At 34.8% G+C, this 17,065-nt stretch overlaps 1 protein-coding gene across 1 annotated transcript in view; it reads right to left on the bottom strand.

The window, feature by feature from the left end:
* LOC148310381 (CD109 antigen-like) overlaps positions 1-10,299 on the bottom strand; it is a 32,252-nt gene extending 21,953 nt beyond the window's left edge. The window contains exons 1-3 of the mRNA XM_088258545.1: positions 10,089-10,299; positions 2,967-3,022; positions 64-238 (exon numbers count right to left, since the gene is read on the bottom strand). Coding sequence (XP_088114671.1) covers positions 64-238; positions 2,967-3,022; positions 10,089-10,094 — 237 coding nt within the window. The 5' untranslated portion in view covers positions 10,095-10,299. The remainder of the gene's footprint in view (positions 1-63; positions 239-2,966; positions 3,023-10,088) is intronic.
* Positions 10,300-17,065: the final 6,766 nt, after the last annotated feature.

Raw genomic sequence — 17,065 nt, 5'->3', positions numbered from 1 at the left:
ATGTATTAAATGTTAAATCAAACACTGATTTTTTTGAGTCTACTAAGTTGTATTTTACTATACCTGGAAGGAGACAATGGCGGTAGAGAAGGGCTCCAGAGTGGCGAGCTGAGCCTCCTTGTACCCCCTTCCTTCCAGCTCCAAGTTCAGGGCCCCCATCGTGTCGGCCGTCCTGCTGACGGCCACCCGGTACTCGGACAGCGGCCGCAACTCCTTGCCGGCCAGGATCGTGAAGGCTCTGCAAACAACACCCACCATGGACATATCACTCAGGAGGAATATCAAGATTAACATACTATTTGTTCTGACTGACCATTTTCTGTAAATGTCTTTTCACTGTTCCGTGTCTGTCTGCTGTGCTGGTCGGGGGTGTGGGCGTCTGTGTACCGGCCAACGTCGAGTCGGAATCGGATCTAGTTGACTACCTGAACTAACTACTAATCCCTTTCACTGCCTACACTGGGGTGATTTTAGAAAATTTGGTGGTGGATTTAATAACTTGTATTTATTTTGATTGGCAGTGACAGGGATATTAAAAGCTTTTAAATGTAAATTCACAGTAAAATCGGGGTACAATTTTGTTTTGTTTCACATATTCAATCAATTTCAGACTTAGTTCAACAACTATAATTGCTTTGCAAGAGAAGGTCTGTCAGAAGCCTAGATGCTTCTGTATCAGATCTGGGAATGCAGTGGGACAGCTTTCAAATACTACAATATATGTTCTAGCACAGCCTACTAGAGGGAAACCTCTTAATTATAATTTTAAAAAATTAAAGAAATATTTGTGTTTTTATTATTCACAAAAATACTTCAATTTCATATTATTTCTGTCAGCCTAAGCGGCTCATTATTAAAAATAGGTGTCAAATTGTAGTAGACTGGTTTTTGAACCCAGAAACTCTGACTCGAGAGTCTGCGACATTAACCATGGAACTACAACCCCATACTTTTGACTTTTTTCACAATTTTATTTTAAAAAATACAATTTTTTAAGTCATCTTTTGAAACATCCAATAGATTGCAAGTTTACGCAATGTGATAACTTTTAACCACTGCAAATTGTAATCTCTAAAATGGCTTTTTAAAATCTACGATGACGTCACACGTGATGTCATTATGTCATACCGTTGTCCTATGTGAAGGATTGAAAAAACGGATACATTAATTCTTTCTTCTTCATCGGTCTCAATCCTGCTCTACCCTCTTCTTCCCTCTAATTTGTAAAATTTGTCAACTCCAGGTTAGAAATGTAAAAAGTCGACCTACTTAATAATTATATACTTATTTATTTATTTATTTATTGAACGGCTAAAGCCTTTTAGATAATACATATATACAGTATCTAATATAAAAATACACTAATGAATACACTAATAGAGAAACAAAAAGTCTTATAAAATCATAATAAAATAACAAATAGTAAGAGCTGGTAAATACACGTCTCCTTCAAACACTATCAGCGAGCAGCAAGAGAGAGTGAAACACAACGTTTAAATTTATCCATTATAACATGGAGAAGAAATGCTGAGAAAGTACAGATTTCAAAGAGGATAACAACAATATATTAAATAAATCCATACTTTAAAAAGCATTGGCTAACATGTGAAGCCGCGGAATCGGAGAGAACATGGCATAGTTTGCATTATGTACAAATACTGCGAATACAGATTTTTGCCTAGTACCTCTTTGACGCACGCTAAGCTTTATTTGATTAAGGAGATCAGGGCTGTCCAAAAAATTGTTAAGAATTTTATATAACAGGACCAAATCAGTAATTACCCTTCTATCACTAAGATTTATTAATTTAAGCCGCTTCATTATGCAATTATAATCTAACTCAACAATGGGTATATTTAGTTTAAAATTACTGTATCTAAGGAACTTGTGTTGTACTCTCTCTACACTGTCAGCTGTCAGCGTGTATAGCATAATGAGGAGACCAGACTGTGGAGCCGTATTCCAACTGACTTCTAATTAAGGCAACATACAGGGACTTCAATGCATCAATAGATTTAAAATCCCTTGTTACCCTAATCACAAAACCAAGAGTATTAGATGCTTTGTTTACCATCTCACTGATATGCGCTGCAAATGACAATTTATCATCAAAGATGAACTACTACTTATGTACTATTCTTTGTCGAAAATACTCTTTCTCAACTCCTGGTTAGGGATGCAAAATGTCAGCCTACTTAAAAACAATATACAGTGAAACCTCTATCTATCGTTTTTAAAGGGACCTATTAAAATAAACTATGAATGCGGAAAAACAATGAATGCGGGATTAAGAGGTCAATACGCAAATAGATACGACCGAGTAAAGATACCTTCCTCCCAATCTGCATAACCATTTGTAGCTAAAATTCTAAGAAGAAAACATGTTTCAGATGCAAATGTATTTATTAATAGAATTTTAAAAAATACTTTTGTTTTTGAACTTTTTTATTTTCGAAAGTCAATAGTATATTTTCAGCTTTGCAAATAGTATTTTTTTTCAGCATTGGTTATTGAATGTGCGTTGTAGAAAGTTTTCTTTCAAAGAGTGTGCACGCTTCTGGAAATGCAGGTACAGGCAGCGGCTCCTTTTCATCAATATCGACCTCTCCTGTTATCCGTTACACAAGCTTTCGATAGTTTCTATTCCATTGAATGTAAGAAACGTTGCCATTGAATGTAAGAAAATTGGAAATAATGTAAAAAAACAGACAAAATGTTTCAAATGTGCAGCTTAATTCGAACGATAAATGCGGTAAATGGTAATAGAGAAACGATTGATGCGATTTAGTTTAGTATGAAATCAAGTCGGGATAGAAGAAATAAACGACACATCCGGGAAAACGATTATTCGAGAAACGATAAATACAGGTTTCACTGTACATAAAAAATACTATTTGTCAACTCCTGGTTAGAAATGTGAAATATCAAACTGCTTAGTAATAGTATACATTTAAAAAAATACTCACCCCCCATCACACTGGTGAATGAAAAATCCGAGCACTAAACTGCAAATCAACAGCTTCTGCAATAATACATAAACAATAGTTAATTTCGTACAATAATAAAATAAAATGAGTGACTTTGTGTAGCATTTAAAATAATCCTGTTTTGTTGAATCAAATTATTTATAGGACCAATAAAAGCATTCCGCCTCCATAGTGTAGTGGTAGGTGCGTTTGACTGCCGTGCTGGAGGTCTCGGGTTCAATTCCCAGGAGGTAAAAACCAATAATTGTGATTTTGCTCTTATATTTATTTAAGGCCCAGCATTCGTTAATTCGCATTCATTCCAGCGGAGACCACCGGAGAGGTCACATCGCTGACTCCTTTCAAGAACGTCATAAATTAAAAAACTTGATTTTTCAGGAGAATTTTTTAAAGTTTAAAAATATAACACAATGTATTAAAAATAAATATCAAGCCACTTTTATTGAACTTTTTACTGTTTAACAGATCTTTTTAAGTTAACCCAGAAGGTTTTTTCTCCATTTGAAAAATATTTAATATATTTAAAAAAATTATTAAACAATACCTTTTCTTCAAAATGCAAAAACAACATTTTCTGCCCTGTAGCGGGTAAATAGTAAGTTAAAAATATGCCTCTTTTGCTGGGATATAGTACATTTTCTGGACATTCCGAAAACATGCACAACTGAAAATTGTCGATTTTCGATTTATGAGGTTCTTGAAAGGAGTGAGCGACATGTCTATTCACACCCGATTTTTTTTATTGAATGTATATTGGTTATTTTTGTTTGTTTTTTAGAATATATAAAGAAAAAATATTCTTAATTTTTTTACTCCTTACCTTTCAATAATTGAAAACCATATAATTATTTCGATGAAGAACTTACTTTTTCAATTCAAAAACGGTGTTTAAAGAAAAAAATCAATTACGGAAAATGTTACCTGGATTAGAAGAAAATTAAGGTTGCGACTTAACGAATGCTGGGTCTTAATATAACCCGGAATTGGTACAAGAAACGCAGAATTGATCGCCTCGCCTTCATGCAATTAACGATCAAGATAACACTGTGTCGATATGATGGAGTGCCCTGTGCACCATTGCGTGCGTATAAGGGTGAGAAGAAAAATAAAAACATCATTAACTTTACTTTAAACATGACAAAACTTATTGGACGAAGTGGATTTCTATTTTGAAGTTAAATAGAAAACTAAAAACCGACGTGAAAAAAAACTAAATTACGTTTCATACAAAAACCGTTCCTGCTTTTATCACAAGTCATATCTAGTATACATAAAATATTTATAATTATTCGTAAAAAAACTAAGTCAACGCGGCAGTTTGAAAATTTCGCCTTGTATATTTTTTTACATCCTACGACAGAGCGAATGACGACAAGTCGTCGGCGTGAAGGCGAAATGGACCAAGTCAAGATTTTCCATTTTTAAAGACGACGTTTTTTCTTGTTCATTTTAGACATAATATATTTTCATTCATTGATTCAGTCACTGTGTTTTTAATATCTCCTTTTAAAAATTTAACGTTTACTGAGTATTATCACAAATAATACCGTATCAGGTGGTGTTTGACAATGATATTGAGTGCATCGAAACACGTATCTTTTTTAATTTTTTTAAATTTTGTTTTACTAAGCTTCCGATTTTAAGCCTAAGATTTTAGCTCTAACAAACAAAATACATTGTTATAACAATAAATGAAGGATATACATACTTAAGAGGAGAAAGAAGCAACAAAAAAAACAATAATAGTAATAATTAACAGACATTAAGTAAAATATAAAATAAAATATTCGGTCTACATGAATTAAATCATATTAATTTTACATTTGTGGAAAGTAAAATTATTTAAAAATAATCACTAAACACGTGTCTTTGTGTAGTATAATAATTATGTATTATTATTTTATTTACCAGGTAACAAATATACTTCACTTCACTACACTTTCATACTATTTCTGTGAGCCTAAGCGGGTCATTATTAGAAATATGTAGGTATCAAATTGTGGTAGAGTGGTTTCGAACCGAGAAACCCTGACTCAAGAGTCCGCGACACTAACCACGGGACCACAACCAAATATACTTTATTTATTTATATTTCATCATACATACATTAAAAATTTGTAAGTACCAATTGAAATCATGTGTGCTCACTGAGATTTTTTAAACGATACTTATTTATAAAACTATATGGTAGAAAATTGTTTTTAACACGCAATCAAATACGACATGGCCGAATAATGCGATCTATTTCAGATCTACCTACACCCATTTAGGTCGTTAGCCCTTGGATGTTCAGACTTCCATCTTCTTTCATACAAAAACGATATATCGTAGTCGTACAGGAGAAAGTGACCAACTAACAAACTAACAAAACGTAAAATATTCAGGAGGGCCATTTAAGTCACTTTTGCTTGGCAAGAAAATAAACATCAATGCGGTTAGTAATTTTTAACAAGTCAATATATTAATACTTCCAAGTTTAAAATCTTTTGGGATTTTTTTCAGGTCAATATTAAGCTAGTAAGAAATCAAATAGTCAATGATCACGTTTTTGTAAAAAATGCACTAGGTCACTTTCTCCTGTATTACTACGATATGTTTTATGTCAAGTTGAAACACCTGTAATGTTGATATATATCATCCGAAGAGTGAATAATCCATGTCTGATATAAAATTGTAAATTAATCTATGAAAAATAATAATTGACTTAGGTTCTTTGTCTTTGAGCGCGCGATATGTTAGACATTTTTATAACTGTTAGCCAAATTCACAATGATTACATCCGTATGATAATTTATTATATTTAATAAGGGGTTAGTTTTTTTTATTTCGCATAGCTAGGAGTATTCTCAAATTAAGGTCTAGTATTCGTTAAATAGCAACTTAATGTTCTTTAAATCCAGGTAAAATTTTACGTTTTTTTCTTTTAAAAACACCGTTTTTGTGTTGGAAAAATAAGTTTTTCTTCGAAATAAATATATAGTTTAGAAAATAAAAGAGTTATTGGAAGGTTATATTTTATGTTAAATATATTTTTTTTTTCATATTTTAAGAAAAAAAATCCAATAATAATAATAAAATAATAATAAAACCCTTATCCGCACCCCAATGGTGCATAGGGCACTGCGTAATACAAACGCAGTTTTATTTTGATCGTTTACACATGAAGGAAAGGTGATCAGCCCTCCGGTTCAGGTACCAGTCCAGGGTAATATTGAATAAATAGTACAGTGAAAAAATCACTTATATTTATTTTACCCCCCCTGGGAATCGAACCCGGGACCTCCAGAACGGTAGCCGAGCGTGCTGACCATTACACTACGGAGGCGAACGTATACATTACATACATTGTTTATTAATTTTAGCAAGCTTACTGTATACATTATTTGTTATAAATATTTTTTTTCATTAGCCACACATACTCGTATTGTTCTGATTTTATATATTTATCGAACACAAACTTTGTATATATTTATAACAAGTATTCATATGACACGAATGAATACCTCTTACTAATAATGTTTTGTATCAAACAGTGACCCGAGAAAATTTTATAATATTTTTTATAGGTATAAAAATACGTGTAATTAGGCAGATATACACATACTTGTTGTATTTATATATATATATATATATATATATATATATATATATATATATATATATATATATATATATATATATATATATATATATATATATATATATATATATATATATATATATATATGTGAATGTGAGAGGGAAAACAGAACGTGGACGACCGAAAAAGACTTGGCACGATCAGATCAATCAGAACCTAAAATCTGGCGGTGTCAAAAGTCTGCGTAATCGGAGGGCATGTATGACTAGATGTATGGATGTGAAGGAGGCTAGGAGTGTATGTCAGGACAGAAGAGTGTGGCGTTCCATCCTCTCTGCCTACCCCTGCGGGGAAACGGCGTGATGGTAGTAGTAGTAGTAGTAGTAGTATATATATATATACATATACTTGTATAAATTAATGAAAATTCATTAAAATTTTTATACAATGGATCATTGTCAGACGAGAGGAATATCTAGTTTAACATACTCAACCTATAAAGGATTGTATTAGACTAGTTTTGTGTTTATAACAGTCGACATAATCAATATTTTCATTCATCTTTTTCTTGTGGAAAATTCGCCTTTGTAAATACGTTGTTTTCGTAAGTTGGTAATGAATGACGTCACAGAAACGATGGACTTATTTTAATATTGGTAACACTGCTAAATTATTGGCGGCTCTATTTGTTGATGTCTATGGTCTTCATTGTCATCCCCACGATATCTCCCGTACATAAGACAATCGGTGGAATAATATTAAGGGGATATTCGCAAAGACAGAACTCATTCGCCGGCCAACCACCGAAGACCTCTTGTTACCTAACACGTCTTTCGACGCCCGATTTTTTTAAAGAATGTATATTGGTTATTTTTGTTTTTAAAATACACAAAAAGTATGGAAAAATATTTTTTTAACTCCTTCAAAATAATTCATATAATTATTTTGAAGAAAAATTTATTTTTTCAACACAAAAACGGTATTTTAAGAAAAAACTTCATACCTAAAATGTTACCTGGGTTTAGAGAAAAATAAGTTGCGACTCATCAAATACTGGGCTTTAAATACGTCATAATGTTTTATTTGGAACCCATCACTGTGATTTGTTTTGATGCATTGAATTATTAATCATATGATACATTGTGTGGGTACCTACCTACCTACTCATTCAATAAGGAGTGTGAAATATTATTATGATGATCATTAAACAAACTTTGATCAAATATAAGTACCTACGTGTGTGCTGATGTATTTAGTGCAAACATCAGGTTAAAAAAACTGCCCTAATCAATTAAAAATCATAATTTTCCCGGTAAATTGCCGTCGCTTTGTAACCCATGTGATAACGCAGAGATAACAGTGCTTTAAGAAAAAAATTAAATTACGTCAAATGTTACCTGAGTTTAGAGAAAATTATGATTAATACATAATTGGTTAATGTAGGTATAACACCTACTCTAGGCAACTAGAAACTGTTGAATTACGAATGCTTAGATGGTCAGCTGGAGTCCCTTAGAGAGAAAATAAAGAGTTCACGAATTCGTGGGAGCCTGGTGTAACATACATCAATAGTAAGGTAGAGGAAAGGTTATTGAGATGATATGGGCACATAGGATGCAGAGAACCCGATCAAATTGTGAACCAGGCAATTGCCATGGATCTTCCTCGAAAGATATCTAGAAAAAGACCAAAGAATTCATGGATGCTGTAGAAAGAAAACATGATTCGAAGGCATGGCCTAGGCGACGTTGCCCATGACAGAAGGACCTACAATCTGAGGACGAGGGAACTGACTCCAACAGTCTGCAAAGACGATAGTTGGGATGGAGCCAGGAATGAGAAGAACACAAATGATACCCATAAGATAATTTGTTTCCCAAAATTTCTATAAAGCGTTTTTATTAATATTTTCAATAATGCTGTAATGATTTACGAGCCAATGCAATATTTACAGGTCGTAAGCCCCGTTAACTTTTAAAAATTTTAACTTAGTGATTGTGTACAAAGATTCGATTGATCTCAAATACGAAGTTCTAAGTTGACTTCAGGTCTTTTTTCAAATCGTGAAGGACATTGGTAACCCAAACCAAGCTAGGGCACAAAATGCCGAACCCTCTTCTAGTGGAACGGAAGGTTTGCTGATGACAGTCAACAGTCCGCCTTCTCCTGAGGAGTGCAACGTGGTTTCCTCCCAGCAATGAGCAAATGCTGAGAAGTTCCTTATTGGCCCACACTAGATTATCCCTCCTGTTCCCAACATAGATTCAAATAAAAACAGATTCAAATAAAATCCACTGAATGATCTATAATCCTTGTACATAATAAGCAAGGTAAATAATAAAAGCAATTCCCATCTAAAAAAGGATTTTTAAAAGAAACAACGGAACAACGAAGACGTGCTACGAACCTGGAAGTTCAGCGAGTGTCAAAAAGGTACGCACATAATATCAATATAGTACTCGTATTATCTTCATGTAATATTACGTTTAATTATGCATGTTTCTCCACAAAGCCTCGGCCATGACTATTCCTCTCCCACGCGCTATACTTTACTTGAAACAAATCATTAATAATGCAAACGAATTACGATCACACAAAGAAACACACACCAACACCTACGCGTTCGTAAAGTGTGAGAGGTCCTCAATGTACGGTCCGCGAATTCTTTGTAAGAATGTAAAAAATCAAATGTTCCCGTACATTACCTGAAAATAAAACTAGCAAGCTCTCCGCTTCACGCAGGAGTCGGCAGAGGTGATAGAACGTAGTACCATTCCATCTTTGCAAACATTATTCGCATATTGCACATTTATGCACCTCCTCAATACATGACTTATGACCTGTCCACTTTCAAGTGTTTGAAGTACTCGATAGTGCCCAGTCTTCCTCTGTTACTTCCTCGCTCATTCGTTCCACATGACCAAACCATCTGATCACAAATTTATACTATAGTTTTTATCGATAATGCTTATCTCAGCCTTGCATTCTTTCCTTTTTTTACTATTCAGACAGCTATCATATGCTGCACAAAAAAATGGTAGGTAAACATATAATTTATAAGATATTGTAAAAAATATCAAATGGAAATATCTGAATATCACAGTAGGGTAGCGAAATCCATATACCTAAGTGACTCTTTAATATATGTATTCCTTTTTTAGTAATTTTATTATTAATTTATACACTTTTTATAATTTTATTATAAAAGCCAATGTATCTAAGAAGACGAAAAATGCCATCCAGATAAAGTATTTTATTTTTGTAAATGTAAAAACATCTGACTTTTCAAAGTGAAAAATATCTAAGCAAACTGTTAAAAAAACACACTTTCATATTAATGATATGGAAAATAATAATAATAGGTTGCGTCAATGTTTGGGATGCGTTTATTAGCCTCCAATCACCTGGAAAACTAAAGTTATAGGAAATAGGTAGGTACCTACCTACTAAATGTTTACCTACTATTTGAAGATACGATACATTTTTTACTTCAATTTTAAGTAAATAAGAGTTATACTTACAAACATTTTAAAAGTACAGTAACTATCACAAGTTTTCAATTCCGAGCACTTATAACGCGACACACACTCTCACGCACTGAAATTTCATCATGAATTACGCAAATATAGCGATATTTCCTTATTTAGCGACACTTCGGTGTAAATTTCGAGTTCCCGCGGCACGGAGCGCAGAACGGCGAGGAGTGTCGCTAGCGGCGCAGCGCGAACTGTCAGTGGGCGGCGGGCGATATAACTCACCTCGAAGGCAATAAAAGAGAGATCTGCACCCGCGACCGGTATGGTATGATATCACTACCAAAACGGCTCGGATGGCGGACGAAACACTGAACGATCGAAAGTTCACCGCTGAGACGATTATTATATTATCTGACGTAGCATGCAGCCCGGCACCGACACGCGAATGCGGATTTTTTTTATTATTTATAAAGTATAGTCCGCCGGAGAATAGTTCTGGAGGTGGTATCGCGGTATGCGGGGCGGTGTGGGAGGACGCCCCCCCAGCAGCCTGGCTCGCCATTTTGCCTCGAGTTTTCGCTTTACCATTTCGCTCAAGTGACATTCGGACCACTTCCTTTTGTTTTGGTTTAATGGCGGGACTGGGCGGAATAGGCAAAAAACTGGTCGAGCAACTGCGAGCGGTTCGCGGGTTCAAAATTCAGCTTTTTGTACTATTTCTGAGGACGCTTCCGCTGCTGTTCGTGATGATAGCTTTTTTTCTTGTCATTTTTTTAGACTGATCTTGAGACCATTTAAATACATGACCTCGCTACATTGTAGAACATAATATCTCATGCACTTTTGGATTCAACCTAAAGTTTTTCAATTACATTTTTTTATTTAGCGTACCTTTTTGAAAGATATACATACACACCGATTGACATATAAAAATAAAATACTCAAAATTACATATATAAATAATAAGACCACTTTTAAGTTAATTAACACGACTAGTTTACAGAACTACAGATGTTCTCAGCAACACGGGTGTCCAAAATTAAAAAAAAAACAGTAAGGGACATTTTTTTGTACTATTTTTTTTTGCATTTTTGGACTAAGTAGATTCTACTTAGTCCGAAAATGCAAAAAAGGACTACAAAAAAAATATCGCGTGTTTTAAGTATGGACAGCCGAACAGATGAGAATACAGTTTCTATTTTCACCTATTATCGTCAATGTTCTCATGAACATCTTTAGTTCTCAAAAGTGTAAGTAAACTCAAATTTGGCATAGTACAAGTGTGTATTTATTTTTTATTTCAACGAAGTTAATTCCAAATCAATTACTTATATTTTCATGTAGGCATTGTACATGTAAATATGCGCACAAATATGTTAATGACCCTTACCCGCACTCAAAGGTGCATAGGGCATTACGTCATTACATCATTGATCACATGGAGGCAAGACGATCAGTCCTGCGCTTTATTTACCGGATAATATTTTTAAAAATCTTAGTTTAAAAAATCACACATTTTGAACATGCTGTAAATTGGATTGCGCGGAATTCGAGCACGCTAACCACCACACTACGGAGGCGATAAAATAAGAATAAATCAACGCATTTCGATTGCGAAATATAAAATAAAATCCAATTCGTCGCTTCGGTTAAAAATTTATTTCTTTTCCAATACACTACCTGAATATTGACAACGTGTAATTAACGTTCAAGGTAGCACTCCACTAATCCGATCCAGTGTACCTACTTAGAAATATATGATGCGGATAATATATTACAATAAAATAATAATAATATAATAATAAAACCCTTATCCGCACCCCAATGGTGCATAGGGCACTGCTGCATATGAACACAGTGTTATCATGATCGTTTACACTCGAAGGAAAGGTGATCAGTCCTCCGTTTCAGGTACCAGTCCAGGGTAATATTGAATAAATATTACATTGAAAAAATCACTTATATTTATTTGACCCCCCTGGGAATCGAACCCGGGACCTCCAGAACGGTAGCCGAGCGTGCTGACCATTACACTACAGAGGCGGACAAATAAAAACCATTTAAAAATAAAATAAATATAAAAATAAATTTGCTTGCTTTAAGAAATGGAACCACCTATAAAAATTGGTTAAAAGGTAAAATAAAGGAAAATATTATTTAATTTTCCATAATGTAAGTCTAATATAAGATCAAGTAACAGTGATTGGTTATACTCGTACAACAAGTTTGTATTTTATTCATAATTGGTGATAAATGCATTTAAGAAAAAACGTTCTTAGATGGATACAAGGTGTGGTGTGGTTATGTCAACTACATCATTTTCCAAGAACTCATGTGTCATGTTTTGTTTATTTAACAGGTAAAATAATGATTCAAGGCTATTCGTCATACAGTGATTTAGGATCGGGCATTTGAATACTTTTGAAGTTCATCTTATGCATTGGTCCATTGGACGAATAAAACTAAATTAAAATTAAATTTCTTGGATTTATACGGCCGCTCATATTCCTCTTGATTCTAACTAACTAACTAATTAACCATCACGCCGCTTCCCGCAGGAGTAGGCAGAGGGAATGGAACTCCTCCATGCATCTCCTCATACATACCCGCCGATTATTTCGACTCCTAATCTGACCGCTTTCAAATATTTGACAAACCTGATTGTGCCAAGTTTTTCTCGGTCTTCCTCTGCTCCTTTTTCAAAATACATTCGCCTCATTAATTTGTTTTACCGTTCTTTCCTCTGTCATTCGATATTATGTTTTTTTTTTTTTTTTTTAGATGGGAATTGCATTTATTATTTACCTTGCTTATTATGTACAAGGTTTATAGATCATTTAGTGGATTTTTGTTTCTTCTAGCTAATTAAATATGTTTTTATTTGAATCTGTGTTGGGAACAGGAGGGATCATCTAGTGTGGGTCAAATAGGAACTTCTCTGCATTTGCTCATTGCTGGGAGGAAACCACGTAAAACTCCTCAGGAGAAGGCGGACTGTTGACTGTCATCAGCAGACCTTCCATTCCACTAGAAGAGGGTTCGGCATTTTGTGTCCTACTTTGGTTTATGTTACCAATGTCCTTCACTATTTTTATCATGTATGATACTACCTCTTGTGACAATTCCTTATGAACTATCACGGATTCGATGTTGGATAGATCCTCACCCAGGCTCCTGCAACGCGCCTCCAGCTGTTGTCTTTCAAAGCTGAAAAGGGGGCAAAGCATCAACAGGTGAGGGACATCTTGAGGTGTCTCATCATTACACGTACAGCTGTCGATCTCGGAGATCTTGAAACGATGTAGGTAGCTCATGAACCCACCGTGACCCGTAAGGATTTGAGTGAGCTCAAAGCCAGGTTTCTGCAGTCTCCTGAAATCAAAGGCATGGAAAATGGTTGGTAAGAACATTTTGGTTACCTTTCCGGTGGTTTCGTTCAAATAACGATCGTTCCAGAGTTGGAGGGTCCTGCTTCTAATTTTCCTTTTGGCAAAACTTAGCGGGAAGTTGGCATAGTCAGGGGCAGTCTTCTTGAGTGTTGCCTCCCGGGCCTTTTCATCCGCCTTTTCGTTCCCTAGGATACCGCAGTGACCCCTTATCCAGCCGATATACACATTCTGGTGTCTGCATCTTAACTTTTGAATATCTGTTCTGATGTCCATGACAATAGGGTTGATCGAATTTCGGTCCGCTATTGCGTGGACGCCAGATTTACAGTCTGTCAGGATCGTTATCTGCTTCCATCTGTTGGGGGGTTTTTTCAAAACATAAAACAAGGCTTCTTTGATCGCATAAAGTTCCGCCTGGAACACAGAACAGAAGTCGTCGAGTTTCAACTTCCTCGAAGGCAGCTCTCTCACGCCATCGAAGGGTACAAAAGCTGCACCTACTTTGCCGTTCAAGAGACTACCATCGGTGAAGATCCTCAACTCTTCCTGCAATGTCCCAGGTAGAGTCTGGTCATCGTACCCGTGATCTATGGAAAGTCGTTCAGCTGGATGAGGGAGGGAGAAGTAGTCTCCGACTCCCTGGTAGAATCTGTCTTCCGGCAGGTCCTGCAAGATAAGGCTTTTCTTGACTACGTATGCCTCAGCAAGCTCCCTAATCCCTGAGGATTAGGGCAGATCGAGTGGCATAAATCCACTTAAAACCTGAGCTGAAACAAGGGAGATTGTCCTGTATCCTTTGCATGACCTGATAGCAATATGTCTTTGCATGGAGTCCAGTTTCTTTCTGATGACTTTCTTGCGAACCGCTTCCACCCACACGCTTGAGACATATGTTATCAGAGGTTCTACAGCGCCTATATATATTTGCTGCATAACTTCCGGTGACGCTCCCCATGTCGGTTTGGCGGCTCTCAAGAGTTTGTTCGTGATGCCAGCTGCTTTTTTGCAAACGTTGTCAACGTGTTTAGACCAATTTAGGTTGCGGTCTATGGTGAGGCCCAAAACCTTGATACGATATTATGTTGTTGTAATACGAATCTTTTATGTGGTAGCGTTGATTTTTTTTATTTGTATTTTTGGATATTTTCACGCAAATGCCCCAGGGCAAATACCATTGTGTGTAAAAAAATCCAGAAAAATTAAAATATCTGTTTTTTTTTAAAATAAATGCGACGTTATTTTATGCACGTTTTATTGTGTTTTTGGATCCTTTTTTTATTGTAGACAATAGTAAATTGTCTACAGTTCAGATAATTTTAAAAATACAATACAAAAAATAGTGAAAATCTTCCCATAATTTTATCTGAACATATAGAATATGTATTATGATTTTATTAATTTGGGTATTGTTCGTAAAATAAAACTCCCACGATTAATATATCATTACGGCAATTGTTTTCTTTATAAATATTAAAATTATGCTTCTGTTATTCTTCTTAAATATATTTTTTCAAATGGTCAATAAAATTGACAGTTTATTCATAGATTTGGCGTTTAATATGTAGAACTCCATTTGAATTTATATATTAAATGTTAAAATCAAACACTGATTTTTTGAGTCTACTAAACTGTATTTTATTGTTAAAAATCATATGAAAATAAATTAGTGACAGTGTTTTAAGAATAAAATACAGTGTAGTAGACTCAAAAATGGCGTTTGATTAAAATCAATGTTAAAACATTTAACATGAAAATTTACAATATTTACGTCACTCATAATTTGCATCATTCGCCCTCAATTTGACTGATTTTCCCGTAACTCCGGGTTGTGCATTGATCATTAATTATTTATTGATATATTTAATCGTACACATAATTTCAAATGACAATAATGCGCTCTCACTGAATTTTCGCGTTCCGAAGGCACATTTTGTCATATATTTATTAAACAATTACAATTTTTGTAATACATGTTTATCAACAACAAAAAAAAGATGCGATGTATTTTAGATCGACACACCTCCATTATCCATTTATGAATAGCTCTTTCATACTTAACTAACTAACTAACTAACCATCACGCCGCTTCCCCGCAGGGGTAGGCAGAGAGAATAGAGCGCCACACCACTCTGTCCTTGCAAACATTCTTCGCCTCTTCCACGTTCATGCATCTCCTCATACATACCCGCCGATTGTTACGACTCCTAACCTGACCACTTTCAAGTATTTGGCATACCTGATCGTGCCATGTTTTTCTCGGTCTTCCTCTGCTTCTTTTCCCGCTAACATTCGCCTCATAAATTTGTTTTACCGTTCTTTCCTCACTCATTCGTTCTACATGTCCAAACCATCTCAACACACCTTTCTTAATTTTATCGATAATGCTTATCTCAGCTTTGCATTCCTTCCTTATTTCACTATTCGCACATCTATCATACATCGTTTTGTTACACATTCTTCTCTGAGAGATCGCATTTCGACTGCATTCAGTCTACTTTCATCCTTCTTTTGCCAACTCCATGTTTCACTTCCATACATTAGAGTTGGAACCAGGACTCCGTTGTGCACTGCCAGTTTAGCTTCCGCTGATAGGTTTTTATTTGCTATAACTGATTTCAGTGCACCACTCTTTCATACTTGGTTTCTTTTTTAGGACTTTATGGAAAATGGAAGCAGGTTGTACAACTTGCATAATATTGCATAATAACCAAAGTTTTTTTGATCAAAATACATAGGTATGTGTTAGGTTTTGTTTGATGTTTTTCTGTGTTTTGGTCCTTGTGGCGCAAAATTAATCACCCTATCGATGCTATAATTTTTGTAAACGAAGTCGTACGTCAATCATATTTGACGTTTATGAACTATACAACTGTAGTGTACAATAAAATTCAAGGTAGCGCAAAATTAATCAACCAATTTCGTTTTTGAAGTTTTTAAATAATCAAAAAAAATATATTTAGAGCGATGAAAATCTTTATTTGGATTTTTACTTTTTTTATGAAAAGATGATATCCGTCAAGTGACTGCCGCTAGAATCGGTATACATTTGTGCCCTTTTTATAAATTTGTTTGTATACTGCAGCTGTCTAGTTTACAAATATCAAATGTGATTGACGTACGATGCTATTTGCAAAAATTATAACATTTTCCAATAGGGTGATCAATTTTGCGCCACCCGTATGTATGTAAGTTTATCTATGTAAGTTTCTGTAAGTGTTAATTGTGATTTGCTGGGAGGTGCTTTATTGCGTTTTGTGAGAGTAATTCCAAATAATTTGGTGTATTAAAGAGGAATAATAATAAGAAATAATAATAATAATCTTATCAGACTAATGAGATGAGAAATGAGAAAAGGAAAACACGAACAATTAGCTCGGAGAAGCAAAAAATTACAATGAAATAAAAAAAGAAAGTTTGCATTGTTTTTCGAAGGTCCAAGAATGGTGCAGTGCCGTGAGATCTACAATTTGAGGCAGGCAGTTCGTACATATCGCTCACTTCTTTCAACAACGTCATAAATAAAAAATCGTCAATTTTCAGTTGTGCATGTTTTCGGAATGCCCAGAAAATGTACTATATCCCAGCATAAGCGGCATATTTTAAACTTAATATTTACCCGCTACAGGGCAGAAA

Source organism: Brachycentrus maculatus, unplaced genomic scaffold (assembly GCF_059751285.1).
Source record: "Brachycentrus maculatus isolate JH-2025_06_01 unplaced genomic scaffold, ASM5975128v1 h1tg000097l, whole genome shotgun sequence".
NCBI classification, from domain to species: Eukaryota; Metazoa; Arthropoda; class Insecta; order Trichoptera; family Brachycentridae; genus Brachycentrus; species Brachycentrus maculatus.
Note: the sequence above shows the minus strand (reverse complement) of the source record. Positions and strands in the feature narration are given on the sequence as shown.